Below are 27,941 nucleotides of genomic sequence, written 5' to 3' on the forward strand. Positions count from 1 at the left end.
AACCATCATTTGCTTCAGTAGAAATCTCTCAATACTGATTGTTTCCTCAATGTTTTTTAGTTATTATCAATTTCTGAAGGGCAATCATCAGGTCAATGAACAAAAATTGATTGGACCTTATCTTAAATTCTCAATGCATACAGAGTTTTTGTGACCAATTCTTTAGTCTTATTTTGGATGATCATCTGAAAACATTTATTCAAACAATTATGTAACATTTCTGCGTTTCCTTGTTTATAAAAATCTTATTTAAAAAAAAGAAAATGCAATCAAAAGTGATATTTTTCTTTATTTTCATATTGGCTTCCGGTAAAGTGTTAAAATTTTGCAATAAATAACCTTAAATCAATTACTCATTTTTGCTTTTATTTGTAAATATACAATTCCAGATGTATTTTCAAATACCATCATTGATCGTGATTCGATCAATAAATTCAATAAAACAACTTGTCTGCGAATTGATGACGCACAAAATACAAATAATGGTATGAGAATACAATGTGAACTTTAGAGATAGAAATTTTTTGTTTATTGTTTTATTAATAAATTTTATTATTGTTGATTACAATCGAAAAAAAAAAACTTTTATATTGGAATGCAGTTCTTCCGGAGGATATAACATCAGCTGATGGCAGTCGATTTTATGGATTTTTGGTAAATACATTTTTATTTTATTCTATTACATTGAGGAAATTATATACAAAATTACAAAGAAACTAAACTAAATAGTTTATAGGAGACTAGCTGACCCGGCGGACTTCGTTCCGCCATTTCTTGTATTTATTTCTAATTTTCGACTCTGTTATTACTTAATTTTCAAATGAAAAAGAGGATCAAAACTTGAAAAGCTCATAAAATGAGTTTAAAAATATTCACTTTTAAACTTTTAGCAAAAGTGGCCTATGCAAAATACTCATGCATGCGCATGATTAAAACCTATATTTCCTATAAGTTTGAGATTTTTTGCAGACTTTTAAAAATTAAAAAAAATAAAAATAAAAGACTACTCAAAAATGTCCTTAAAAATTAGTTGTTTTTAAAAAATTTGTATTTAAAAATACAGGGTCTATGAAAAAAATCCGTTTTAGACCGCTAATATATTTTTTAATATCTTTCAAATGGTGTAACTTAAATTTCTGTGCAAAATTTTGCATACCTCTAATTAGTCTTTTTGTCGAAGGTCTATGACTGCAAAAAAACCTTCACAACTTGGTTTTGAATTTTTTTTGAATTTTTTCAATACCTTTTTTAACTATTGAATAAATTTGTCTATCATTTAAAAAAAAAGTCAACACTTTACGACTTACCGTATAGAAAATAGCCTCTTTTTTCAATGTCGTGTTACCCCTATTTACCCTTAAATCTTAAATTTTTTGCCTTAAACCTTCTCCTCTTATGCCTCTTTGATTAAAAAAAAAATTAAGAAAATAAGTCAGTCGGTGTGGCCGGTTAGCGAACACACACAAAAACCAAACTTTAATATATATAATAGACTACCTGACCCAGCAGACTTCGTTCCTCATTTTTCTAGTATTTATTTCTTTGTAATGTGTTAACCTTTTCCAATACAAAAAATCGGGCCACAACTTGATATGTGGAGCACAAACATAAAATTGTATAAAGTATTAAAAAAGGAAACCATTTGTTTGACAGCTATTATAATTTTAATTGGAATGTGTACGAAGTTTCATTAATATTAATATTATCAAGGTATAACAACATAAATTTTCAACGGAAAGGAAAAAACCGACTTAAAGTGAAAAGATTCCGTCTTAGTTATATGCATACGTCTAAATATATTAAAATATTTTCTTAAAAAAACTAAATCATTTTAAATGAATGCGGAAATCGTATTAATAATTGGGAGTTGAAACAACTTAAACAAATTTTAAGTTTCAGTTTATCATCCCAATTTTCAACTGTGAGATAGCTTAGTGCGAAACAATTTTATTTGGGGAAATAACATTTTAAAGAGTTTGTTTGTTAGCCTTGAATATGAGCTCTTTGAACCCCAAATATTGAATTTGCTCATAACTTGACAGCAGCGCCATATACCAGGTCCAACTATAAAACAAAACTTGTCTCGAATGAACCTTATCAAACGCAACAAAATTCATAAAAGTCTATACAGCCGTTCGGACTCCAAATATGGAGTTTAACTATAACTTGACAAATGACAACAGCGTCAAGTCTTCCGAACTCTAAATATGGAATATTTGCCTATAATTTGACAACAGCGCCACCAACCGCATACAATTATAATTTACAAAACATGGATGGACCTTATCACACAAACGAACTTTCACAAAAATCTGTCAAGTCTTTCGGACTCCAAATATGAAATTTGTCTATACATACTTCGGCAACAGCGCCACCTACCGGGTCCAATTTATGAAACAAAACATTTTTCGAATGAATTTTATCCGACACAAAAAATTTCACAAAAATCTGTCCAGTTGTTCCTTCAAAATATGCATTTTTCCTAAAACTTGACAACAGTGCCAACTACTGGGTTCAATCATGAAACAAAACTTGTTTTGAATGAACCTTGTCTTTACACAAAATTTCACAAAAATCTGTCCAGTTATTCGATCCCAAATATGGAATTTGCATATAACTTGACAGCAGCGCAAACTACCGGGTCCAATTATACATTTTATTTGTGCAGTCCAAATGTGAATTTAATGTCACAAGACGAATAATTATTTGTTTCACTCAAAATCAGACTTTTTTTTAAATTATTTTGAAAGCTTTACTTATTAAGCTTAGTTAAAATTTTTAAAAAGCGAGAGTTTTTTTTTACTCGTACAAATTGACAGCTATGTAAAGATGCGAGAAAAGGTATTATTTTTTTTGATACAAACCATCTACATATTAATACCTTTCAAACAAAAAAAAAATTACCAAAATCGGACCAGCCAAACGCGAGTTTATCGGCCACACACACTAAACGAACTCATTTTTATATATAAGATTATATTATTCAATATGTTTTTGTTTACTAACTAAGTATGTTTCACGTAAGAATATCACTTCTACTAACAGTTTTTGGAAGACTATCACACTTGAATATTTGATTTTATAAAAGCCACTCTTTAAGAAAAATTTGTTTACTTGTGATATAAATACTTTAAGACAGGTTTTGAACTCGTACAAAAATCGAACGAAAAAAGTGAGTGCCGTAACTCCCCGACAAACAATTTCGGTTCTATAAAGCTTTACAGATGCAATTGTTGCTTCTGTAAAGCATTATAGAAGCAAAATTGTTACTAGGGTCTGCCTGTCTAAGTTAAATATTTTCGATAATTTCTTATTAGAGGGGAAACTGAAAGTTTTCTTGGCACCAAAATTAACGGTCTTTACAAGATAGCCAAATTGGAAAAGTGTATTTCTTTCAAAAACTAGTATAACGATTTTCACAAAACTTGTAATCTATAAATTTGTAAAAAATAAAATGCACGACTGGGTCGCACGTACTTGCTCTTGTAGTTCACAGTATCTTTATCTTAAATATCTATTGCAAATTTAAGAATTTGTTTAGTGTCAAGAAAAAAAAATCGCAAGTTTAAAAATTAAATTAAAATTTTTATTTTTAAATGTTTTTAAAAATATATTTTTAATTATAGCATTCGCACGTTTATTTAACCTAATCGCAAATTATTTAACCTTTTCACAAATATATTTCACCTTTTTGCAAATATATTTCACCTTTTAGCAAATATAATTAAACTAAAAGCAAATCAATTAAACCCAAAAGCAAATATAATTAAACTAATGCAAACTATTTAAACTTTTAGCAAATCTATTTAAACTAAACGCAAACTGATGAAACCTTTTCTAGAAAAAGCTTTTGGTATCGAGCTATGAACAAGGGATTAGGATTTTGAAACTGTCCGTAGCACTAAAATCAACGAAACACCCCAAAAGCCACAATAAGACCCTATAAACAAAACGTGCATTTCAGTTAATAGAGAAAAATCTAACAAAAAAAGAAACTACTCCTAGGATTTGATGCAGTTTTGAAGAGGGGTTTATTTTGAGAATAAATCTCAGTTTACGTAATTTTTTGTTGGGTGGGACATCCGCTATTTAAAAAATCGCATTACTCTCAATATCACGAAAACGACTTGTAGCACAGGAAATTTGCTGATTTTTTTGGTTTGAAAATACAATTATCTTTTTCTCCCATATCTCATTTCCTCATGCGAGCTATACTTTCTGAGTTATATCGCAGTAAAACCTGTGTTTTTTAATGTTTTTTATTTCCGAATAAGTTATGTTGGAAAAAGTTAAAAGTAACATGCTCCAACTCTTAAAGTATAGCTTATTATAGAAAAAAGACACTTCCTTTAATCAAAACATACGCACGACAAGTTTTAAGTAAGATTAACATGGACCATAACTTGGTTGCAGTTATTGAAGTAAAATTGATAAAAGTAGAATGCCCTAGCAATGTTATTGACATTATTCTACTATTCCAATGTCAGCAAACGGACTAACGTTATTAAAAAAAACATTATCACTATCATTTTTTATTTTAAATGTGAAATAAATTTGTGTTTTGGTTAAATAGATTTGTTAAATTTTAAATAGTTTGCTTTAGTTTAATTATATTTGCTTTTGGGTTAAATTGATTTGCTTTTAGTTTAATTATATTTGCTAAAAGGTGAAATATATTTGCTAAAAGGTGAAACATATTTGTTAAAAGGTGAAACTAATTTGTGTTTAGGTTAATTAAAAGTGCGAATGCTATATATACTTCAAAATGATGTCTTTAAATTTTTAATAAAATTGACTTTATGAAATATATGAACTTAAAAAATATGTCAATTTTTTAAAAGCGGCAACGACATATTTCCGTTCTCGGCATTTTTTGCGAAAAACTAAAAACGCAGTTTTGTTAGAATCAATAGGTCTATTACGTATACCAAATTTAATCAAAATTGTTAGAGCCGTTTTCGAGAAAATTGAAATACCTCGAAAACGTTATATGGGAGATATGAGTTAAAAAGGAGATATTAAAAAATAAAAAAAATTGTTCTAGGGAATAACTTAAAAAGCATCTGTACCAAGTTTCAAGCAAATCCATCCATCCGTTTAGGCCCTAGCTCGATGTACAGATGGACGCACACACGCACAGACCGACGGACGGCATGGTCTTCTCCATCATCGTAATGTTGGTTTTGATTAAAACCTCAAATTTTTTTTTCTACACGAAACCAATACTTGCCCTATAGAGCAAGTAAAAATAGTGGAAAGAAAATTTTTGAAAAATACAACTGGGTATGGTTAAGTTTTTATTTAACCTACCTGTTTGGGAACAGATGAGTTTTGAAAGCAACAACTGTAATTTTTAGAAGAAAAGAAGAGTTTTAGAAAATCTTTTTTTCTGGAATAGAAATACATGAAATTTGATTTGAATGACTGAGTAAAATAGTTGAGTTTTGAAAAATACGCCAATATTTTGGATATGCAAAACTAGGAAATATAATGGAGTTTAATAATTTTTTAAATACTTGTTATCTACGAATTAAAAAAAAAACTATTCTTAAGAACACTTTCTTTTACTTAATTTACTTTTTGGAACGGGTCGTTAATCTGTACTCAGAAGTTCTGAATGCAAAAAATTCTGTATTTGCATCCTAAATTCTGTATAAACTAAACATACATAATTCTGCAATAAAATTCCAAAATTTTGTTAAATCAAAAAGAAATAAATTTTTAAGACTTTTTATATAGAAATTTGGAAAAAAATTAAAAATTTTTTTAAAAAATAAAATAAAATCTGAAATCAAATTGCCCTCCAAAACAAGTATGCAGTTTTGATTGATATATTAAGATGCATTTTTAGAAAAAAAAATTTCAAAATCGTTAGAGCCGTTTTTTAAAAAACTAATTTTTTATAAATAATTTTTTGGAAAAAAAGTTTTAAAATAAAATTGGTATGCCATTTTGTAGAAATCACTAATCAACATCTAAAACCAAAATTTCAAAAAAATTCAATGTCCCGTTTTCGAAAATTTGATTTTTCAAAAAAAAAATTTTCAAAATTTTTTTAAAAATCCAAAAATTATTTTTTTCGAAATTTTATTTTTGGCTTATATTAAAATTATATAAATGCTTCTTCACAAAAAGTTTCGTTGAAATCGAATAATCGATTCGGAGATAATCGGATTTAAAAAAAAAAAAACGGTTCTATGGCAGGTACCGTTAATAATGATTTTCAAAATAAAAATTTTTCATAAGAAGATAGAACTTTGCTTAAAACTAACATTTTAATTTTTTTTTACCAAAATCGTTAAAGCCGTTTTCGAGATATTTTAATTTTACTAAAATCGGTATATGACAAGTACCGTTATTTTTGGTCCAAAAAAATTAATTCCAAAAACCCCTCTGGAGAGTCGCTAAATAACGCTACATAAAAAGTTTGACATTAATCGATCCATCCGCTTAGGTTGTAGCTCCTTATACAGACAGACAGACGGACTTCCGGGACCCACTTTTTTGGCATTGTCTACCATCGTAATGTCATGGAAAAATGTTATCTCGACTTTTTTTTTTGTACGAATGCATAACTTGATATATAGTACCTATATCGCAAGTAAAAATATATACATTTTTTGATACTTTTGTAATTTATCAAAACAATTTTTCTTTTTCCATTTTGGAAAACAGAATTTTGAAATCTAAATTTTTGAAATACAGAATTATGGGTTTACAGATTTTTTTTTTTCATTTCTTTAAAATACAAAATTTTTAATTAACAGAATGGTATATAGCATTCGCACTTTTATTTAAACTTAACACAAATGATTTAACCTTTTCACAAATATACTTCACCTTTTAGCAAATATATTTCACCTTTTAGCAAATATAATTAAACTAAAAGCAAATCAATTAAACCCAAAAGCAAATATAATTAAACTAAAGCAAACTACTTAAACTTTTAGCAAATCTATTTAACCAAAACACAAATTTATTTCACCTTTAAAATGAAAAATGATATAGCATTCGCACTTTTATTTAAACTAAACACAAATTAGTTTCACCTTTCACAAATATATTTCACCTTTTAGCAAATATATTTCACCTTTTAGCAAATATAATTAAACTAAAAGCAATCATAATTAAACTAAAGCAAACTATTTAAACTTTTCGCAAATCTATTAAACCTAAACGCAAAATGATTTAACCTTTTTTAGAAAAGGCTTTTGATATCGTGCTATGAAGAAGGGATAAGAATTTAGAAGGTGAAATAAGTTTGTGTTTTGGTTAAATAGAATTGCTAAAAGTTTAAATAGTTTGCTTTAGTTTAATTATAATTGCTTTTAGTTTAATTATATTTGCTAAAAGGTGAAATATATTTGCCAAAAGGTGAAATATATTTGTGAAAAGGTTAAATAATTTGTGTTTAGTTTAAATAAAAGTGCGAATGCTATAGTGATAATATTTTTTTAACAACGTTAGCTAGTTTGCTGGCACTGGAATAAGTAGAATAATGTCAATAACATTGCTAGGGCGATCTACTTTTATCAATTTTACTTCAATAACTGCAACAAAGTTATGGTCCATGTTAATCTTACTTAGAACTTGTCATGCGTATGTTTTGAAAGTGTCTTTTTATCTTTAATAAGCTATACTATAAGAGTTGGAGTATGTAAGTTTTAGTTTTTTCCAACATAACTTTTTCGGAAATATATAAAAAACATTAAAAAGCACAGGTTTTCTGTGCAACAAGTCGTTCTTGAGATAATGAGAGTAACGCGTTTTTTTATTAAATAGCGGATGTCCCACCCAACAAAAAATTACGTAAACTGGGATTTTGTTTATAGGGTCTTATTGTGGTTTTTGGGATGTTTCGTTGATTTTTGTGCTACGGACAGTTTCAAAATCCTCATCCCTTCTTCATAGCTCGATACCAAAAGCTTTTTCTAGAAAAGGTTAAATCAGTTTGCGTTTAGTTTAAATAGATTTGCTAAAAGTTTAAATAGTTTGCTTTAGTTTAATTATATTTGCTTTTGGGTTTAATTGATTTGCTTTTAGTTTAATTATATTTGCTAAAAGGTGAAATATATTTGCTAAAAGGTGAAATATATTTGCTAAAAGGTGAAATATATTTGTGAAAGGTGAAACTAATTTGTATTTAGTTTAAATAAAAGTGCGAATGCTATATCTACAGAATTTTGGAATTCAAATTTGGAGTCATACAGAATTATGACCCGAAACCTTCAATTTTGGAAACAAAAAATGGAAAAGAAGAATTTTGAAACTTCCCCTCAATTTATTCTTACTGCTGAAGCATTATTATAATATATAAATCAGTTGGTGAGCTGGCAACAAATATTGAAGGTTCTGGTACAGAAGATGAATCAAAAGATGTTGTTAATTATACGAAAATACTCAAAATGGTATTCCATCATTACCTGGGACTTTAAAGTTTTACTTTTCTTTTCGTAAACGAACTTTGTTCATTGCTTTAAACAAGGAGTCTGAAATCTAGCTTAGAAATTTTTAAAGCTATGTGGTCTGTTGTTAAAGAAAAACTTCACTCAGCAAGATATTTCCAACGATATACTCGATATTCGTAGTTAACTAATTAGGTACTGAGTTTTCATTCATGAGTTTATTAAGATTACCCGAGGTTAAAAATAAATTCCAGAATGTATTTATACGAATCGAATAATTTAACTTTCATTAACACATTCTTTTCAAGGTTAAAATCGGATGGACATCTCAATCAGGCGAAGTGTCATTCCATTGTGGTGGCACCTTGATTTCCGAAAAGTTTGTCCTTTCTGCTGCTCATTGTATGGAATACGAACGTGTACGTTTACACTTTTAGCACAAAAATTAACAAAATGTTAATACAGTTCTCCCCAAAAGTATAGCCCTTGTACAGGAGCCAACCGGATGTAGTAAGGATTGCTGAACGTTATAGTGAGGGTAGAATAATTGGAGAAGACATTAAAATTTCTAATATAAATAAACATGTCTTGTATGGCGAACTGGACATGTATGATGATATTGCACTCATTGAACTGGAAGAAAAATCAAAGTGGGTGTGAATTATAAATAATTAAATTGATAATGAAGTTGAAGTTTAATCAACTGTTGAAAAAATTTCAGAAATCGACCTGCATGTCTTTGGATTGGACCAGAACTACCAACAACAGAATTATTTGCCGTTGGACATGGTAAGATGCCTGAATAGTATAACCAAAAATTTTAAGAATCTGCTTATTTTCTATTTTTTTTCAGATTTGAGAAATCTTGGAAAACAGCAAGTGATGAGTCTTAAATTTGTGAATAGTGCCGATTGTGATCGGAGATATTCTCCATCACGGAAACTTCCAAATGGAATAATTGAATCTCAATTCTGTGCCGGAAGTTCAAATATAACGGAAGGTGAAAAATGCAAAGTTAGTTTTATTTATCGTTGAGTAATTCTTGATCTTTTAATATTTCACATCTTGGTTTTGTTTTAGGGTCACATTGGCGGTCCACTTTTGACTCAAATGGCAGAATTTCCAAACGAAGTTTATGTTGTTGGTTTAACAAACTATGGGCAACGATGCGCTTCAACTAACTTCCCAAATATTTATACAAAAATATCATTCTACAGAGATTGGATATTGGAAGATTTTAAAGGAAATTGAATTTTGTACCTACTGAATTACGTTAAAAGTGCATTAAAAACTGGACACAAATAAAAGCCAAAAAATTTTGAAAAAAAAATCAGTTGGGATTATTTTAGGTTTTAGCTTCAAGGCCGTGTTAAATCGTTTTTGTCAAAAAATAATTATTGAAGCTAAAATCAAAATTTGGGCATTTTTGAAATTGAGTAATTTTTCCCGTTTTTCGGGGTTTTTTTGACCCTTAAGGGAAAAAGGGAAAACCAACCAGCGTTACCGCTAAGCGACTTTAGTCGCTATTAGCGACCTTTTTAAAGCCTTAGCGACCAAGCGACGACTTTTTATTCAAAGCGACCTTTTCGCCAATTTCATGATAGCGACTTTTTTTTTTCTTAAGATTTTATTTCTTTTTTGCAAGTGAAATTAAAAACAAAATTTAAAAAAAATTTCATTACAAATGAAATTGAAAAAAAAATTTCAACAAATTAAATAATGATGCAAGACGGCAAGAGTGCAGTAGTCCGTCTAGTTTTTTATTTTAAATTAAGTTTTAAATTTTGTTTTGTTTTAAATTTTGCTTTTGTAACAGAAAATTACAAGTAAATAGACAAATGTTCAGGTGTGTTTTAAAAATTATTCTGAGCGCTCAGAACAAGCTTTCTTCAGATCAGAGGCTATTCAAAGCGTGCTCGAAATGGTCTGGCTCTGTTCAGAGCTTTTTTCTGAGTTAAAAAAAAAACGCCTATCCATTAACTCATCCATTTCCATACCCACAACTTCAATTCAAACTCAAAGTCCATTACATTGCATGGGTAGCCCGACAAACAATTTTGGTGTTATAAAGCTTTACAGATGCAATTGTTGCTTCTGTAAAGCATTATAGAAGCAAAATTGTTAGTAGGGAGGTGTGTTTTTTTGCACTGCTTCCAATGTAGGTACGAAAAAAGTACAACCCTTTATTCAGAGCTTCTTTGCATTGTTTTGTTTTAGTGTCTGACCAATTAGTCGAAGACTTCTTGACTCCTCCATTGTCGGCGTTGGGTCCAGCCGTCTTCTTATTTACAATACAATATTTAAAAGCAAGGAGCATAATAAAATTATATTTCCATTTAAAAATAAATTATTTGTTGAGTTTAAAAAACCTTCTGTTTGTTTTAATTTTTTTTATAAATTGGTGTCAAATGTCTTTCAAATCTAAACTCATTTCTGAATTGACACTTGACAGTCGAAATGAGATATTTCATAATGAAAACACTTTTTTGGTAATTTGCGAAATTATCTCATCTAGACTGTAGTGAAAACTACGGTATAAAATGAAGACTGTTTTTTTTAGTATCTAATTTTGTTATTTTGTTGTTGTTAATAAAAACTTTGTTTCAAGGCAACTTGTGTCTATTTTTCTATATAAAAACATATGAAAACGGTTTAGCGACTTTTTTTTCAAATTTAGCGACTTTTTCGACAAAAAAGCGACTTTTTTCAATTTTTCAGATTAGCGACCTTTTTTTTCTGAAAGCGACTTTTTTAGCGACCTTTCAAAAATTTTCAACGGTAACGCTGAAACCAACCCAAAAAACGGGAAAAAACATTCAGCTTAAAACATTCAAGTTTTAATACTTTAAAACTTCTTTTTACAGCAATTAAAATCCAAGTTCATCATATAAAGTATGGTATTACCGACTTCCAAAAAGGAGGAGGTATTCAATTCGTCTGTATTTTTTTTTTTTTTTTTTTTTTTTTTTTATGTTTGTTGCCGCATAACTTTGGACTGAGTGAACCAATTTTGATAATTCTTTTTGTATTGGATAGCTGGTGGCTGCAGTGTGGTCCCATTTCAATTTCGTTCACTTTTTGCCATAGGAACTATTTTAAAAACCATAAAACCCAGTTTTGATCCATTGAAGTCGGTTTTGTTTTTTTGCTAAAAATGATTATATTACGATAACATGGACTCGACTTACTCTGAAAAGATTAGCCGTACTGCAAAAATCGAGTCATGAAAAGTCGGCATAACACGGCTCTCCCACACTCCCACACCAACTACGACGATTTTTTGTATGAATGTCGTCGTTCTGGAATTTTGGAATTTTGTTTTTCATACCACACCTCAAAGGTATGCGATAGTGATACGGGTAAATTTATGAAAAAAAAAGAGGTTGTCTGCAAAGCCGATTTACGGACGATGATTTTACGTGATAACGTCGTCAGAAAACAGGTTGTGTGCCTTTGTTTAAAATAAGTCAATTGAAGCGTTTACAACTTACACAAAATTGTATACCATCTGAAAGCTTATTGTCTTAGCTCAAAACATATATATCGATCAGGTCTATGAGACATCTACAATTTTTTATTTTTACCGACTTCCAAAAAGGAGGAGGTATTCAATTCGTCTGTATTTTTTTTTTTTTTTTTTTTTTTTTTTTTTTATGTTTGTTACCGCATAACTTTGGACTGAGTGAATCAATTTTGATAATTCTTTTTGTATTGGAAAGCTGGTGGCTGCAGTGTAGTCCCATTTCAATTTCGTTCACTTTTAGCCATAGGAACTATTTTAAAAACAATAAAAACCAGTTTTGATCCATGGAAGTCGGTTTTGTTTTTTTGCTAAAAATGATTATATCAATTTTTTTCAATGACAACCTATAAAAAAAATTATACCATGTGAAAGCTTATTGTTTCACCTTTCATCATATTCCTGAGATGCCTACAAGAGGAATAAGAGTTTTTTTTAAAGTCAACCATGTTGAAATTCCAGACTGAGATTACGGTACTTCCCACACTGGTGGCTGTTCATGATCAACAGATCTCCACTGGTGTTTTGAGGTTTTTCGCAAGTTTCTTGATTTAACATTTTGTAGCTTGTAGTTAGTGTACCGTTATGTGGGTTATACCAAATGAAAGGTAATTGTGTCAAGATGCTCATAAAATTTTAATAAAATTTCTATCTGCTCTTGGTCAAAAGTTATAACCTGTTGAATTGTAAAATTTTATTTTACCGTTATCTCAAAATTGTGTTTACGAAAATGATTGAAACTTTGCACACATATAGTCGTAATCATGGTCTATCATTACTCCATATACTTTATTCCTGTATCTATTTAAAAAAAAAAAAGATAAAAATAAAAAACGATGAAAATCGGTTAAAAACGGTCAAAAAACGTGTTTTTTTCAAATTTGTTTCTTCCGTTATTCAGTCAAAACTCACTAAACGATTCCAATTTTTTGCACATGTATGCAGAATATATAAGGTTGAGATTTTTTGAACACTCCAAAAAAAAAAGCTAAAAATCAAAAATTACCCAAAAATACCCATACAAAACAAGGTGTTTTTCAAAAATTCATATTTCGAAACGCAGAGTGTTGGAAAAAAATCCGTATCAGACGCCTACTTTTTCTTCACCTGACATCTTTAGAATTGTCCTTTACCCAAAATCATCATTTTGTCATAGCCCCAACACGTGTACAACGTTTAAACAAAACGTTATAGCTTATTTTCAATTTTTTTTAGAATTTTTTCTTAAATGCAGTTATTCTTAAATTAATCTCATCTATCTATAGCAAAAAAAATCAATTCACTATGACTTCCACACCTAAACTTTGTTGTTCAAGTTTGGAGTTTTTTTCATACAATAGGTGTGTTTTTTATTACCACCGGGCTTTACTAGACAAAAAAAAACGCCTCCGGGCGTTAGTATGGCAGAACTGCATATTAAATGTTCCGAAATCAGCTGACACACACAAATATTTAGAGTTGTCATATTTTTCGCTTTTGGGTTTTTTTGTGTGTTTTAAAAAAAAAAAAAAGTTTAACTAATAATTAAACAAATAGTTAAAAAAATAATTATCATTCCAAACATCAGTTTTGATGTTTTTAAACAAATTCTAAACAATTTACGAACAAGTTGATTTGGTAGCACAGATTTAAATCTGTTGAAAAAGTTAAGCCCAGAGAATTCTCTGGGCTAAACAACTAACTAACTAAGCCCAGGTTGCGTTTTTTTTTTCCCAGTTAAGACCGGTTGTAATTAAAAAAACACACCTAATTACATACCCGTACCGCTACCGCAGCGCTATTTTTATCAGTGCCTTCAATCAAAAAGTTTAGTCCTATCTTCTTCACAAAGAGTTTATCTTATGTTACCTAATTTAAAAAAAAAATCATGTGTGCAATTCACACGTGGTAGAAGTGAAACCTTAAAAAATCATTTTTCTTGCAAGAAAAAAAAAAATAGAAAAAATCTACCTATTTTTATTTTATCACCTTCAAATCCATGTTTTTTATATGACAACCTAGATTAATTTAATATCATCTGAAAGCTTATTGTCTTAGCTCAAAATATATATATCGATCAAGTCTATGAGACATTTACAAAAAGAGCTAGAATTTTTTGAACTCGATCAAATTCCATCAAAAAAAGCGAAAAAACACGTATTTTTATCTTCTCACACTATTAAATCCATTTTTTTCCCTAACAACCTATACAAATTTTTTTTTAATTTCATCCAAAAAGCAAAAAAAACATTTATTTTTATGTTCTCATGCTATTAAATCAATTTTTTTGTTTGACAACCTATACAAAATTTTATACCATGTGAAAGCTTATTGTTTCACCTTGTATAATGATGTATAAATCTTATTTCAAAGATGTCTACAAGAGAAGTTAGAATTTTTTAAAGTCAATTATGTCGAATTTCCAGACTGAGATTACGGTACTTCCTACACTGGTAGCTGGTCATCGCCAACAGATCTCCACAGGTGTTTTGAGGTATTTTTAAATTTTTTCAATTTAAGATTGTGTAACTTGTAGAGCACGTAACGTTATGTGTGATATATCAAATAAAAGGTTATGTTATCAGCATGCGTATTAAAGTTAAACCAAATTTGTATGTGCACTAGATCAAAAGATATAACGTGTGTTGGAAAAGAACATCTTTTTACCGTTATCTCCGAATTTTGAATATGAAATTAATTGAAATTTTGTACAATTATAATTTATTTAGGTCCATTTTCTTCACTCGGAGTTGAACAAAACTTGAGAATTTTTATATTAAAAATTCTCAAGTTATGTTCAACTCCGAGTGAAGAAAATGGACCTTAATTACCTATCTACAGTACAAATTTCATTCATCTATCTATTAAAACAAAAAAGTTATAACAAGTTGAAGTCGTGTCGCGTTTTCGTTTCATCTTGTTTCAAATCACTACGATACTAAAGAAGTTTTCACTTCAAAAAAAAAAAACAAAAACCACCGACTCGGCGTTTGAAATTAATTTGATTGAATAATCTAACTGCACATTTTAACATTTTTTTTTATTTTTAATTTTTTTTAAAATTGTAAATATGAAAAATCAACAGTGTGTTAAGGCCCTTAAAAGAACTGCATTTTGGCAGCACTAACCCTTCAAGCAAGAAAACGGAGTCCAGAAAAGACAGTCCGACCTCCGACCGAGAAAAGCGGGGTTGCACTCACACACTTGCAACTTTTTGTGTATGAACACAAAGTCTAAGAGAACCGTGGTGAAAACTGAGAAAAGGAAAAAAAAGTAGACAGACATAGCCAACAAGAGCAAAAGCGTCATTTTGTTATTTTTTGTTGAAGTGTTTAGTCGCGTCGTGTCTCGTGTCGTTGTTAATAAAATATAAGTATAGTTATAAACAATTATATCAAACTATTAACAATATGGAAACAAAAAAAGGTATGTTGTATAAATCGCTCAAAGTGTTTGGATTAAAGTGATGTGTTTCTGTTTGTGTTGTAGATGTAATCTCTAATGATGAAGAAAAAGGCAGAAGGTGAAACATGCAATTGGGCATCTAAAGAAACAGCAGCAACAACAAATAAAATAAAATGAAAAAAATGTATTGTATTTTATATTGTATATATTGTGAAAATTTTGTTTGCCAAAATTAAATAAAAAATAAAACAGTTTCAGTGAAAAAAAAAAAATAAATCTTGTTCTTTTTTTGGTCGCAAATGCGAAACGTCATCCCTTTTTTATTCCTCTTTCTGGTAGGTTTTCGCTGCTCCGCCTCGGGTCCGACTTCGGCTCCATTTTCTCGGAATGGAGATTTTCACCAGACCAATACATATGCAATCGACTTCGCGGTGATTATAACCCTTCAAGCAAACAGGTCCGACCTCGGTCCGAATCCGCTCCGCCTGAGGCGGAGCTGAGTCCGACTTCGGATCAGAAACTGGTCCGAAGGCGGTTCAAATTAGTATGGAAATTATAATCACCGCGAAGTCGATTGCATATGTATTGGTGTGGTGAAAATCTCCATTCCGAGAAAACGGAGCCGAAAGCGGACCTGAGCCGGAGCAGCGAAAACCTACCAGAAAGAGGAATAAGAAAGGGATGACATTTCGCATTTGCGACCAAAAAAAGAACAAGATTTATTTTTTTTTTCACTGAAACTGTTTTATTTTTTATTTTATTTTGGCAAACGAAATTTTCACAATAATAATGTTTTTTTAGATACCCAATCGCATGTTTCACCTTCTAGATTTTTCTTCATCATTAGAGATTACATCTACAACACAAGAAGAAACAACATTTTAACCCAAACACTTTGAGCGATATATAAAACATACCTTTTTTGTTTTCCATATTGTTTATAATTTAACAAAATTGTTTATAATTAATAAACTAACATTATACAAACAACGACACGAGACACGACGCGACCAAACACTTCAACAAAAAATAACAAAGTGACGCTTTGGCTCTTGTTGGCCTTGTCTTTCTTTTCCTTTTCTCATTTTTCACCACGATTCTCGTTCGACTTTGTGTTCATACACAAAAAGTTGCAAGTGTGTGAGTGCAAGCCCGATTTTCGCGGTCTGAGGTCGGAGTTTCTTTGTTGAACTCAGTTTTCTTGCTTGAAGGGAATTTCCATACTAATTTGAGCCGCCTTCGGACCAGTTTCTGATCCGAAGTCGGACTCAGCTCCGCCTCAGGCGGAGCGGATTCGGACCGAGGTCGGACCTGTTTGCTTGAAGGGAATTAAAAAACACCTGTCATCAAAACGTCAACCATTTGACATTTACACTGGCCTACAAAACTCCCTTCAATATTTATTTTTTGGGTGAAAGTTTTTTATTTGTTGTTTTTTGTTTAAAATTTCGTTGGCCTATTTACAAATTCCGTCCATGTCTGCCAAATAATTTTCTCTCTTCTTAATTTCAACCACTTTTTAACAAAATAATCAAATAAAAACTAACTCAAATGGAATCGGTAAGTAATTTAATTCAATTAATTTCCCAATTTTCAGTTAAAATTATGTCAAATTCCAGTCTTTAATCGTCGACGATAATCCTTCGTCTAAAACAAAAATCTCAACTGTTCCAATTAAAAGTGTTTTCGTCTTTCTAATTGCAACTGTTTTCAGTGCAGTTATATTAGAATTTCTTCCCAATACTACCCACAGTCTATTTCCACCAAAATTGTCAAATGACACATCCAATTTACAACTGTTACGTCCAAAATATGCCATTTATGGTTTAAGTAAAACCGAAGAACATCTTGATCATGTGATTTCTGTATTGGAACGTCTCGGTTATGACCGAACTGATTTAGACAAAGATTGGGATCTTCTCTGGGCACATGATTATCCTTATTTAACAATGAATTTAAAGAATCTCCAACCAAATCAGAGAATCAATCATTTTCCTGGTTGTGGTTTTATAACGAATAAAGTTGATTTGTCAACTTCAAGATTGCCATTTCTTCCCAAAGCTTTCAAACTTCCTGGGGAGAAGAATGAATTCCTTAAATATATCTCAGAAAATCCTCAAACTCTCTTTGTCCAAAAACACAATGAACATCGATTTATTGAGATTAAACAACCTCAAGAAATCGATCTCGATTCGAACAACACTTTTGTTCAAGAATTCATTCAGAATCCATTCCTTGTCGATGGATATAAATTCGATATTGGAGTTTATGTCTTGGTGACAAGTATAGATCCACTTAGAGTGTATATTTACACTGGAGACGTACTCTTTCGGTATTGTCCAGTTAAATACCATCCATTTGATCCAAAAAATGTGGACAAATATGTGGTTGGTGATGATTATCTTCCAACTTGGGAGGTTCCATCATTGACCAAGTATTATAATAAGTTCCAAGCTAATATGAGAGGAGCATTCGATGCTTATGTTAGGGATCAGGGAAAGAATCCACTCGGAGTCTGGGAACAAGTGGAAGATATTATTCGTCGGACTGTTCAAGCTAAAGAGAAGAATATAGCTGATATTCTAAAGAACTACAAAACAAGGAACTTCTTTGAATTGATGCGATTTGATTTGATTATCGATGAGAATCTTAAAGTTGTCTTGATGGAGGCTAATATGAGTCCGAATTTGTCTTCGGCTCATTTCAAACAAAACTCGTTGCTTTATGAGCAGATTTTGTATAGCGTTTTGAATTTGGTAGGAATTGGAACACCAATTGATCATTCTTTGATGGCTTTAGGGTGAGATTGAATACACTTCTGTCCATTACAGATTCATGATTTTTTTTTTCTTTATAGCTCTGAGGATGTTGAGGAGATGATTTCGAATGATAGGAATATTGCAACTTTGTTGAATCTTTGTGCTGACTATGATTGTGATAAATCATGTAATAAGCTTGAGTGTGAGTTATGTTTGCCATGTTTGAGTGGAAAGGATCATCAGACGTTGCATGCGGCGTTTAGGGAGCATCTTCATAGGGTTAATATGAAGAGGATTATTCCAAAGCCGATTGTAAGTTTTAAAATCCATTCAATTATTTCTTTCAATTTTAGTTTTTATTTCTTCCAGAATGACTTTCGAAAGTTTGATATTGAAAAGGAGACTCAGAATTTGTCGACGAAGAATCAATGGATGACAAGATGGTTTTATGCTAAATGCTCAGATGAAATTACTTGGTGTTTCTAGACAATAGTATTTTATTTTTTTGAAATATTCCAAAAGTATTAAGTTTTTTTTTTTATTTTGAAAATAGAAAAATATACATTTTTTACCCCCAAAAAATTGGTTACATTGTTTTGTTAATAGGGAAAAGAGATTCACCATTTTTGGCTGCGTTGAAAATTAATTCTTGAATTCTTTGACGGAATTCATTTTGTTTGAGCTGTTTGAGGAATGTGGCTAGAAATTTGATTGGTTCTTCTGGTTGATACATGTGCATTGCAGCTAAGGCTGCTACTAAGTCTTTGGCAACGTGTTTTTTGAAATATTCAAATAGTTCGGAACGTTTTGATATTTGTTCTGAAAATAAAAAATAAATAATGTAAAGAGTAAAAAAAAAAAGGATTTGTTGCAGTTATGTACTTTGTATAATATCAAATTTTTTAAGTAAATTCATATAACGGTCAGGTTTATGTTCCAGTAATTAACGTTCGTTGATGTTTTCTGATTAAACTATGTTTTCGAATGGAAGTAATAGTAGAGTAACTAAAGCAAATTATTAGGGAACCCGGCCGAACAGCTCTGATTTTGACGATTTTTTTTTTCAAACGTAGGTAATTAAAAATACTTTAAAGTCTATAGATTAAAAATTGCCGGTGTTGCCGTATTGTTTTTTAAAATTAAAATTAATTTATTTTTTAACAAAACCATTTTTTTTGCTTAAATTTCATAAAACAAATGATAGAAAAAGATTCTCTAGGTAATTTAAGGAAAATATATAAAAGGCAGTAAGGGAATATCTTCCATCGTTTAAGCGATAAATGCAATTTTCTAACATTCTGACCCCAAACACAAAAAAAAATATTTTGAAAACAACGGCAACACCTACAATATTTTAAAATACATTTTTAAAAAGCCAGAAGCTCATTCTTATCTCTTAAATTTAAATCCACTAAATTTAATCAAGACTTTTTGAAAAAAATGGTCCTCAAACTCAGAATTAAAAAAAAAAATGTTATTAGAAAAATTTAAAATTACTTTTTTCCAAACTTTTTCTAATAAAATATGAATTTATTTAAAAAAAATGTTTGGACGTAAATATTATCAGTTGAATTTCGAAGCAAAAGGTAAAATATATCACACTTTTGAAAAAAAAAAAAATGAAAAATTACTTCAATTTCAATGTTTTTTACTTGCTCAATAGGGCAAGTATTGGTTTCGTGTAAAAAAAAAAATTCGAGGTTTTAATCAAAACTAACATTACGATGATGGAGAAGTCCGAAAAAGTGGTTTTCGTCATGACGTCCGTCGGTCTGTGCGTCGGTGCGTCGTCACAAAAAGCTGTACATGAAGCTGCAGTCTAAACGGGTTGAGGGATTTTCTTGAAATTTGGTACAGATGATTTTTTTGTAATTTCCAAGGTTGGTTTTTTTTTGTTTTTTAATATCTCGCTTTAAACGTATACCTCCCATACAAAGTTTTGGAGTTATTGCAACTTTCTCGAAAACGGCTCTAACGATTTTGATTAAATTTAACATACGTAATGCTGTTTGTAGTTCTAACATAACTGCGTTTTTAGTTTTTCTCAAAAAATGCGGATAGTGAAAATATGACATTAACTCTTTTTTAAATCGCGGATGTCGGCTCTTCCCGTACATCTTAATGGAGTTATTGCAATTTTCTCGTAAATGACTCTAACGATTTCGATTAAATTTTACACAAGTAATGTTATACGTAAATCTAACTTAACTGCATTTTTAGTTTTTCTCAAAAAAATACGGATAATGGAAATATGACTTTACATTTTTTTTAATCTTTGATGTCGGCTCTTCCCGTACACCGTTAATGAGTTATTACAATTTTCTAGACTAAATTTGACATACATAATGCTTTAAGTGATTTTAATATATGTAGCTAATTGCATTTTTTGTTTTTGTCAAAAAAAAACACGAGTAACAAAAATATGGCGTAAGAAAAACCAAAAAAAAAATAATTTCGTATTTTTGTATTTCTTATGAAATTCCTTAAAAAAATCAAATTTTAACTAATTCAAAATTATTTTTTTCTAAATCTTTGACATAAAAGCTTCTTTTATCATAAGAGCAAGTACGTGCGGCCCCAGTCGTGCATTTTATTTTTTATTAAAACTGAATTTTTGCATTGAAATAATTAATTTTCTCAAAGACTGTGGAAAATAGGAACTTTAAATTTTTGCTATTTAACTTTCAACAGTAAGGGTTATTAAATGAATAAAAAATAATTTTATGTTTAGATGTTAACTTAAAAAAAAAATAAGTTACATTTTTTTTCCAAACTTTTATTAAAAAAAGTTCTTCGAAAATGAAATACTTTTTAATTTTTTTCATAAACCGTAATACATATTGACATTTCCTTTTATAATTTGAAATCATAATAAATGCGGCCAAAAAAAATGAAAATAAATGCATTTTATATTACGACCAAGTTTAAAAAACGACATGTTAAAATTTTTTCAATAATTTTTTTTTTCAAAAATCTGAGTTCAATTACCATTCTTTCAAAAGCCGTTCATTCAATTAACTTAATTTTAATTTTACATATATGACTAAGCTTCTAGCTTTTAAAAAATGTATATTTGAATATTGTAGGTGTTGCCGTTGTGTTCAAATATTTTTTTTTGTGTTTGAAGTCAATTAATAAGAAAATTGCATCTATCGCTTGAACTATGGAAGATTGTCCCTCACTCCCATATATTTTTTTTCCTTGAATTTCCTAGACAATCTTTTGGCATCAATTAATTTATGAAATTTAAGAAAAATTTTTGAAAAAAATTTGTTTTTGTTCACAAAAATCTTCAATTAAATTTAAAAAATCAAAACGGCAACACCGGCAATTTTTAATCTATAGACTTTGAAGTATTTTTAATTACCGACGTTTGAAAAAAAAGATCATCAAAATCTAAGCTGTTCGGCCGGGTTTCCTAATATTGCCAATTTTTGAGCTTTAGTTACTGCACTATAAGTATTATGATTTAAATGATCTCATATTGAAGAATGAAATTAGAGTAACACAAAATGAGATTCAAATTTTTTACTTTTTTTGTTATGCTTCTTATTTTTGAGATAACAGATATCGTTTATTTGGAGCCATGTATATTGAATATCTCAAAATTAAGCCTGGTACGCAAATCCGAGTTAAATTTAAGTTCGGTTAAATTTTTTGGATAATTTGTATGGGAGCTAATATGTACCTCGATCTGCGTACCCGGCTTTAAGAGTTTTAGCCTTATTTGACACAAACATGCATCTTCCAAATAATCTTCGAACTATGAGAAGAGGAATAACGGATTTTTTCCTTTGCAGACGAAATTAGAGTAACAAGAAATTTTATTTTTGGCTTTCTCTTTAACTACTCATCCGATTGCAAATATGTTTCCGTATGAGATGCTATTAAGGTATTAAAATTTTGAATGAAAACGGGCAAATATTTGTTATCAACATTTTGATTTTATACAATAAAACAAATCTGTTCTTATATTTCGTACAAATGTTGATTTTATTTTCACAAACGTTTTTGAAAAGTTAACTTTTCTTCATTGGACATTTTCAGTTGATAGCTACCATCTGAAGAAATTCCAAATATTACGAATTTCTAAATAATTTTGATTTTAACTATTAATTGCGAGAATTAAGTTAAAATTAAAGAATTTGGCACAAACTTTTAAACGATTTAGTAAAATGCTAAAGCCGTTTTAATCGAAAAAGTGGAGAAGATTTTAATCTTTTCCACTTTTTCGATTATTAACTCAAAATTGGTCAATAAATCATCTTTAAAGCCATTTTAGTAATTTACATCGTAAAATCAGACTACTTTTTAACTTAGTAACTTATTAGAATGGCTTTAGCATTTTACTTAATCGTTTAAAATTTTGCGCCGTTTTTTTTTCACGAAACCGATTGAAAGCCAGTGGAACTGACTGGAAATCGAAATCTCAAGAAAACACGGATACTGTCTGACAAAAAAAATTATTAATTGTGTACTTTTCCCAAGATAGAGTACCTTTTCTAGGGCTTGTTGAGCACTGGCCATCGAAATTAGCGGAACGCTGATAAAAAAAGTGATTTTGTTGTTATAATTTTACCAGTTTAAGTGGGTTTTTTTGAATGAGGACTTATAGTTTCCGCAAGTTATTTTCTTTAGGAGAAAAATCATAAAGACCAAAATAAGTAAAATTTTGCTTTGTGAATGTAGGTACTGATGGTTTCCACTAAATGGTTTAATTTCATTTTTATCATTACAAGTTTATATCAAATTTTTAACAGTTAAAGAGTTGCTGGCACAAAATGTACTAATATGTAAAAGTGTACCAAGTTCTTGAGTTTAGTTTTATGTTTGTATCAGTTAAATTTTGATTCAACTCTTGAAAATTTTGCTCTTGATTCCCAATTTTTAAAATTATTTGAAAAATTGAAAATCAAAAATCAGAATTTAACTGATAGAAATTTAAAACTTGGTACACTTTTACATCTCATTACTTTTTGTGCCAGTATAATTTTTAAATAAGAGAACTTGGCTCTCTTTTAACAGTAGGTAATGTTTTTGTTGTGATTTCACTACTTTTTGCAATTCATTGCTGTAAAATTTAAAATCGTGATTTTTTTTAGTTGTTTTCGATGGGCTGCATCTCAGTAAAAAATGATCGTATCATGAAATCTACATTCTTCTAGTTTTAGGATTATATGACCAAATGTTTTATTTCCAATAGTAAAACAGCTAAATCGTTGGAACTGTTCAAACAAAACAATATTTTCAAATTTTTTTATGTTTTTACTTTTCTCTTAAAAAAAGTGGGAAACATTTTTTTGAAAAAAAAAATGATTATTATATTAGAAAGGCCATTAATTTGGCTTCAAGATTCTTTTTGTTTTTTAGACTGCAATATCAGTCATCAAACTAAAATCCATACTTTTGACATTGACTATCAATATCTCAACAACGAATCACTTTACAAAAAATTGAAGGATACATTTGAAAACTTCAGTTAATTTTCTACAAAAAATTAAGTTTTCTTTGTTAAAAAAATGTTTTCATATATTTGAGATCAATTTAGAAAAGCGATTAAAATAGGCATTTTTTGTTTAGAAAATGTACCAGTATTTTATATCTATGGGTGATAAGATTAAACTGAGGCTTAATTATTGAAGCTTAACGACCATATTATTCACTAGTTTAAGAAATACATCTGGATGTAAGGAAATTGACATGTGAAAAATAAATCCAAATCCATAATATTCACTATCACACAGAGAAAAAATAGTAATTTTAAACTATTTATTAACTATTTTCATAGTTAAAATCGGGATAACTATTTTGGATTTGGAATTATTTTTGACATTTGACAATTTTGCATCAAGTTGTATTTTTTTAAACTAGTGAATAATATGGCCGTAAGATACCTCAAATTAATTTGCAAAGTTACAGATTTATTTATCAAAAAGTTTTTCTGTTGTGAGGGTTTAAAATTTTTGAGATGAAAGAAATAGACCGAGAGCAGGGAGCAGATTTCTTGCGTGAGAGGTAACCGATTCATATGAATGTCAGAGGTAGCGTGGGTCATGGTGATGACGAATACCTTAGTCTGCCTGCATTTATTTGTCGAGAAAAAGCGCATCAAAAGTACCATTTTTCTGAAAATCGATTTAGTGAGGGTAACCACTTAAAATTTATAGATAACCAACGCCACATACTCACTGATAACAAATATACCAATGGCAGACATTTTAAGTTTGGCCAAACCCCCGGCAGACTGTCCCGAAAATGCGTTTTTTTTTGGCATTTTTAGACTTTAGGGTAACCACCTAAAATTAATCGCATCCTGTAGCGGTGGACTCCCTGATAACAAAAATACCCATGGCAGACATTTTAAGTGGGGCCAAACCCTCGGCAGACGGTTTCGAAAATGCAGTTTTTCTGAAAATTGATTCATTTAGGGTAACCTCTTGAAATTAGTCGCATCCTGTAGCGGTGGACTCCCTGATAACAAAAACACCCATAACAGACATTTTGAGTGGGGCCAAACCCCCGGCAGACGCTTCCGAAAATGCAGTTTTTCTGAAAATGTATTTATTTTACTTTTTCACATAACTCGCGTATTATTGGACCTAGGAGAAAAAAATGTATGGCAATCTTGAAGATAATTTAATTTTCTACAGAATATGTTAAATAAGTTTTTTTCGATTAAACCTTCGGTTTAAGAGTAAGGATGCGGTTTTTTTGAAGCAAGTCAAAGGGTGATTTTCTTATTTTCGTCATATCTCTTTTATTTAAGCTTTTTTAAAAATTAATTTCAAGTAAAAGTTGTAGATCTTTTCATTATCTTCATTTATTACATTAACGGTTTTTCGATTTGACAGACCGTTTTCGATCTGTAGGAAAAAACTTCAAAAAGTTTGCAATTTTTTATATAGGAAAAAGGTTCTACATAGTACATGGTAATTTGCAATTGATATATGTAACAAAAAACCTAGGCGTGTAGGTTGCACTCAGGCAAGAAAAAAATTGTATAGTTTTAGGCGGGGAGGGGCAAAAATATTGCAATTTTTCATATAGGAAAAAGCTATATAAAAAATTGCAAACTTTTTGAAGTTTTTTTTTTTTTTTAAGTTTATTGTATAGAAGTTAGAGGGGGTTCCAAAATATGGCCTGAGCTGTTTCCTGTAAATAAGGGTGTAGTGCCAAAAGGTAGCTAGAGAACTTGGCTGGGCACTGCCGTAATCCTTGATTTCAGCGATTAAATTTTAAGGAAATGACAAAAAATAAAAACATGAAATTTTGGCCTTTGAACTATAATTCAATGCCTAAAGTAAAAATTAATTAAATTTACCATTTCTCATCCATGCAAAATCCATTAAAAACTCGGAGTAATTCTTTGAATTCATAGAACAGCTTGAACATGTTGATCCAATTCCACCACTCTCACTACTTTTATCTTCAATCAGGCTGAATATATGCTTCAAATCCTTTTCACATGAATCAATATAAAAGAGTTCATCACAAAACTTCCTATCAATAGATTTCAAACGAACATCCACTTGTGGTCGCACACCTCTATCACAAACTACACGAAACCGTTTCAAACTTTCCACCTGCATTTCATGTGTCATCTTAAACTGTGATTTAAGTTGAAATAGTTTTTCAACATTTTCATTAACAGCTTTGCAACTCTTCTCCTTGCTCAATTGAAATTGTTCAATTTTCTTCGAAAATTCCAAATTTGCATTTTCAATTTCTTTAACATGTTTGGTTATAAGTTTATTTTGTTCATCTTGTTCTAAAGTTTCATCATCTTGAAGACGTTTTACTTCGGTTTCGAGACAATTTAATTGTTTGTCAAAGGCAGTTTTTAAATTTTGAATTTCTACATTTGTACATTTAATTTCATTGTCAATTTGAAGGAGATCGTAAAGAACCGAACGAATGGCATTTCGTTCGTTGAGGAAATTCAAATGAAATTGCTTTTGACTAATTTCAGCCCAGTTTTCTGGACTAAGCTTAAATATTGATTTGTTCATGTCTTTTTTTATTATTATTATTTTTTTTTTTTTAAATTTCTCTTCAAATTTCTGTTTTCATTGCTCAAGTTTTTTGATAAAAAAAAATATCCTAACGCAAAGTTAAATATAAAGAGCCACTTTCCTTTTTCAGCAGATATTGACTTGACAAATTAGTTTCATGGTTTTCTCTATTCCCCCAATTATTGAAATGTGCTCCTCTCAAAACTAAACCTCAATCGGATTCTGTACAAATTACTCATCTTATAATTCAATAACAGAGAACGAGAAATGTAAAATTGCCACTGATAAAATTGCTTAACAGAACTATAGTAAGGAAATAACATAAAAAAAACCCCTTTTGCCTCTTTTTTTTCTTCAACTCTTTCCCCAAAAACATCAGTGTAACATTAAACTCCTAAAGGCAGGTAGCTGGCTGTTATAGGATTTAAGTACTATTGGGACCGCAACCATCATCCTTACCACTACCAGTACCACTCTGCCAACACCGCACAGACACCGCTACCACCACAATCCAGCCAACAAAATCCTATGATGTTTTACAGAGAGAGAGAGGCAGCACACTGCACACAAAACAGTGTGATGGCAGTGAGTGGCAAAAGGCACGGCCACTCAAAATTCAAGGGGACATCACATTTTAGAGGTAGCAAGCCAGCACCGTTGTAGCACTTAAAATTGTAAACTTAATTCGAAAAAGAAATAAAAGAAAAAAAAAAAAAAACTTAATGAAAATCGATTTACTTCTATATGGACATAGACAACAAAAACAAAAACACCCAGAGAACTTTAATATGGACAATGCGCAATGACAGGGAAGCTCATTTGCGCATGTAGTAGTTAGGAGCATTGGGAAGTAAAGGATGAGGATAAATGGGGACATTGTTTCTCACTCAAACAAAAAAAAAAAAAAAAAAAAAAAAACTGGGGGGGCCTAGGGCTAGACATTTTCACACACAAAAGAGAGGGGATGCTTTGAGAGTCAAATGCTATACAACACGGTATTATAAGTTAAGTGTGCGACACTTTGTTTCATACACTGGCGTGTGAACTGAGAGCAAGAGCAGTGTTCACATGGGAGTCGTAATTTTCTTAGGGATATTATCATTGTTGTGCTTTGTATGTTGTTGTACTTTAGGGAGTATCATAATATAAGAAGAAAATACGACAAAAAGATAGAAGAAAAACGAACGTCTCCGCGTTGGGCGCCAGTTAAAAAAAAAAAAAACAATGATAGAATAATAGGTTGGATGTGCTTTTAGGTTATATTTAAGATATTTTTTGGTGTAATATCTGGATTGTGTGTAATGTTCTTTTTTTGCATTCTATGTCTGTTGATTAATTTACAAACATAGAATAACGAAAGTGAAAATGCATGATCATTTTCTCAAATTTTACGTGAAATATTTTCCTCTAGATTATTTAGTTTTAAAATAAATAATTTGACCAAGTAGCAATTGTCAATTCGAAATAGCCACCGAATGTCAGTTAAGTGCAGACAAAACCAAATAGTTCTAAGTTGTTCTCATGATCGTTTTCATAAAAGAAAAGGGTATTTTTTCCTTTGAAACATGAACATATTAAACGGAGATTTTATGGTTTGGGAGTTATTTCTGTACGACAACAGGGCTTCCAAGCAATCAGACACTCTTATGAGATGGTGTGGTGCATTACAATTACCTATACAAATATCTGTTGAATTGAGCAACTTAGTTTCTTCATCGTCAGTTTTGTGCTTTCTGGTCAGCTTTCGAAATGTAAAGGTGTTGGATACTACCACCCTGAAATCTTTGTGAGCTTTTTTGAAAACCAGAAAGTTAGTGACGGGATCTATAATCGCTGGTCATTGAATAAGACTTCTTCATAG

At 30.2% G+C, this 27,941-nt stretch overlaps 3 protein-coding genes across 4 annotated transcripts; 2 read left to right on the plus strand and 1 right to left on the minus strand.

Moving 5' to 3' along the window:
• The first annotated feature begins 158 nt into the window (after positions 1-158).
• LOC129916534 (serine protease snake-like) lies at positions 159-9,717 on the plus strand. Of its 2 annotated transcripts, XM_055996536.1 has the most exons (8): positions 159-309; positions 390-485; positions 602-654; positions 8,714-8,824; positions 8,889-9,055; positions 9,127-9,194; positions 9,259-9,419; positions 9,486-9,717. In XM_055996536.1, exons 1-8 carry the CDS (start codon positions 264-266, stop codon positions 9,654-9,656), a joined length of 873 nt encoding a protein of 290 aa, XP_055852511.1. In that variant the 5' UTR covers positions 159-263; the 3' UTR covers positions 9,657-9,717. The 2 variants fall into 2 exon arrangements, with proteins under 2 accessions (XP_055852511.1, XP_055852512.1); XM_055996537.1 differs by lacking the exons at positions 159-309; positions 390-485; positions 602-654 and adding an exon at positions 8,176-8,662.
• A 6,999-nt stretch (positions 9,718-16,716) lies between these two features.
• On the plus strand, positions 16,717-18,554 carry LOC129915866 (probable tubulin polyglutamylase ttll-15). The gene is made up of 4 exons (XM_055995562.1): positions 16,717-16,869; positions 16,929-18,109; positions 18,167-18,380; positions 18,438-18,554. Exons 1-4 carry the CDS (start codon positions 16,861-16,863, stop codon positions 18,552-18,554), a joined length of 1,521 nt encoding a protein of 506 aa, XP_055851537.1. The 5' UTR covers positions 16,717-16,860.
• A 41-nt stretch (positions 18,555-18,595) lies between these two features.
• On the minus strand, positions 18,596-26,126 carry LOC129915867 (uncharacterized). The gene is made up of 2 exons (XM_055995563.1): positions 25,390-26,126; positions 18,596-18,887 (listed from the first exon to the last, which is right to left on the minus strand). Exons 1-2 carry the CDS (start codon positions 26,075-26,077, stop codon positions 18,655-18,657), a joined length of 921 nt encoding a protein of 306 aa, XP_055851538.1. The 5' UTR covers positions 26,078-26,126; the 3' UTR covers positions 18,596-18,654.
• Positions 26,127-27,941: the final 1,815 nt, after the last annotated feature.

The sequence above is a fragment of the Episyrphus balteatus genome, chromosome 3 (assembly GCF_945859705.1).
Source record: "Episyrphus balteatus chromosome 3, idEpiBalt1.1, whole genome shotgun sequence".
NCBI lineage: Eukaryota > Metazoa > Arthropoda > Insecta > Diptera > Syrphidae > Episyrphus > Episyrphus balteatus.

What these genes read in the sequence shown, in the direction of transcription:
- LOC129916534 (XM_055996536.1), top strand. Translation starts at nt 264, where the DNA reads ATGCAATCAAAAGTGATATTTTTCTTTATTTTCATATTGGCTTCCG. An exon ending in CGCACAAAATACAAATAATG is followed by an intron (nt 486 to 601) that starts GTATGAGAATAC and finishes ATTGGAATGCAG; the next exon opens with TTCTTCCGGAGGATATAACA. An exon ending in ATTGTATGGAATACGAACGT is followed by an intron (nt 8,825 to 8,888) that starts GTACGTTTACAC and finishes CCAAAAGTATAG; the next exon opens with CCCTTGTACAGGAGCCAACC.
- LOC129915866 (XM_055995562.1), top strand. An exon ending in CATTCTTTGATGGCTTTAGG is followed by an intron (nt 18,110 to 18,166) that starts GTGAGATTGAAT and finishes TTTTCTTTATAG; the next exon opens with CTCTGAGGATGTTGAGGAGA. An exon ending in GGATTATTCCAAAGCCGATT is followed by an intron (nt 18,381 to 18,437) that starts GTAAGTTTTAAA and finishes TATTTCTTCCAG; the next exon opens with AATGACTTTCGAAAGTTTGA.
- LOC129915867 (XM_055995563.1), bottom strand. Translation starts at nt 26,077, where the DNA reads ATGAACAAATCAATATTTAAGCTTAGTCCAGAAAACTGGGCTGAAATT. An exon ending in TTTTGCATGGATGAGAAATG is followed by an intron (nt 18,888 to 25,389) that starts GTAAATTTAATT and finishes TTTTATTTTCAG; the next exon opens with AACAAATATCAAAACGTTCC.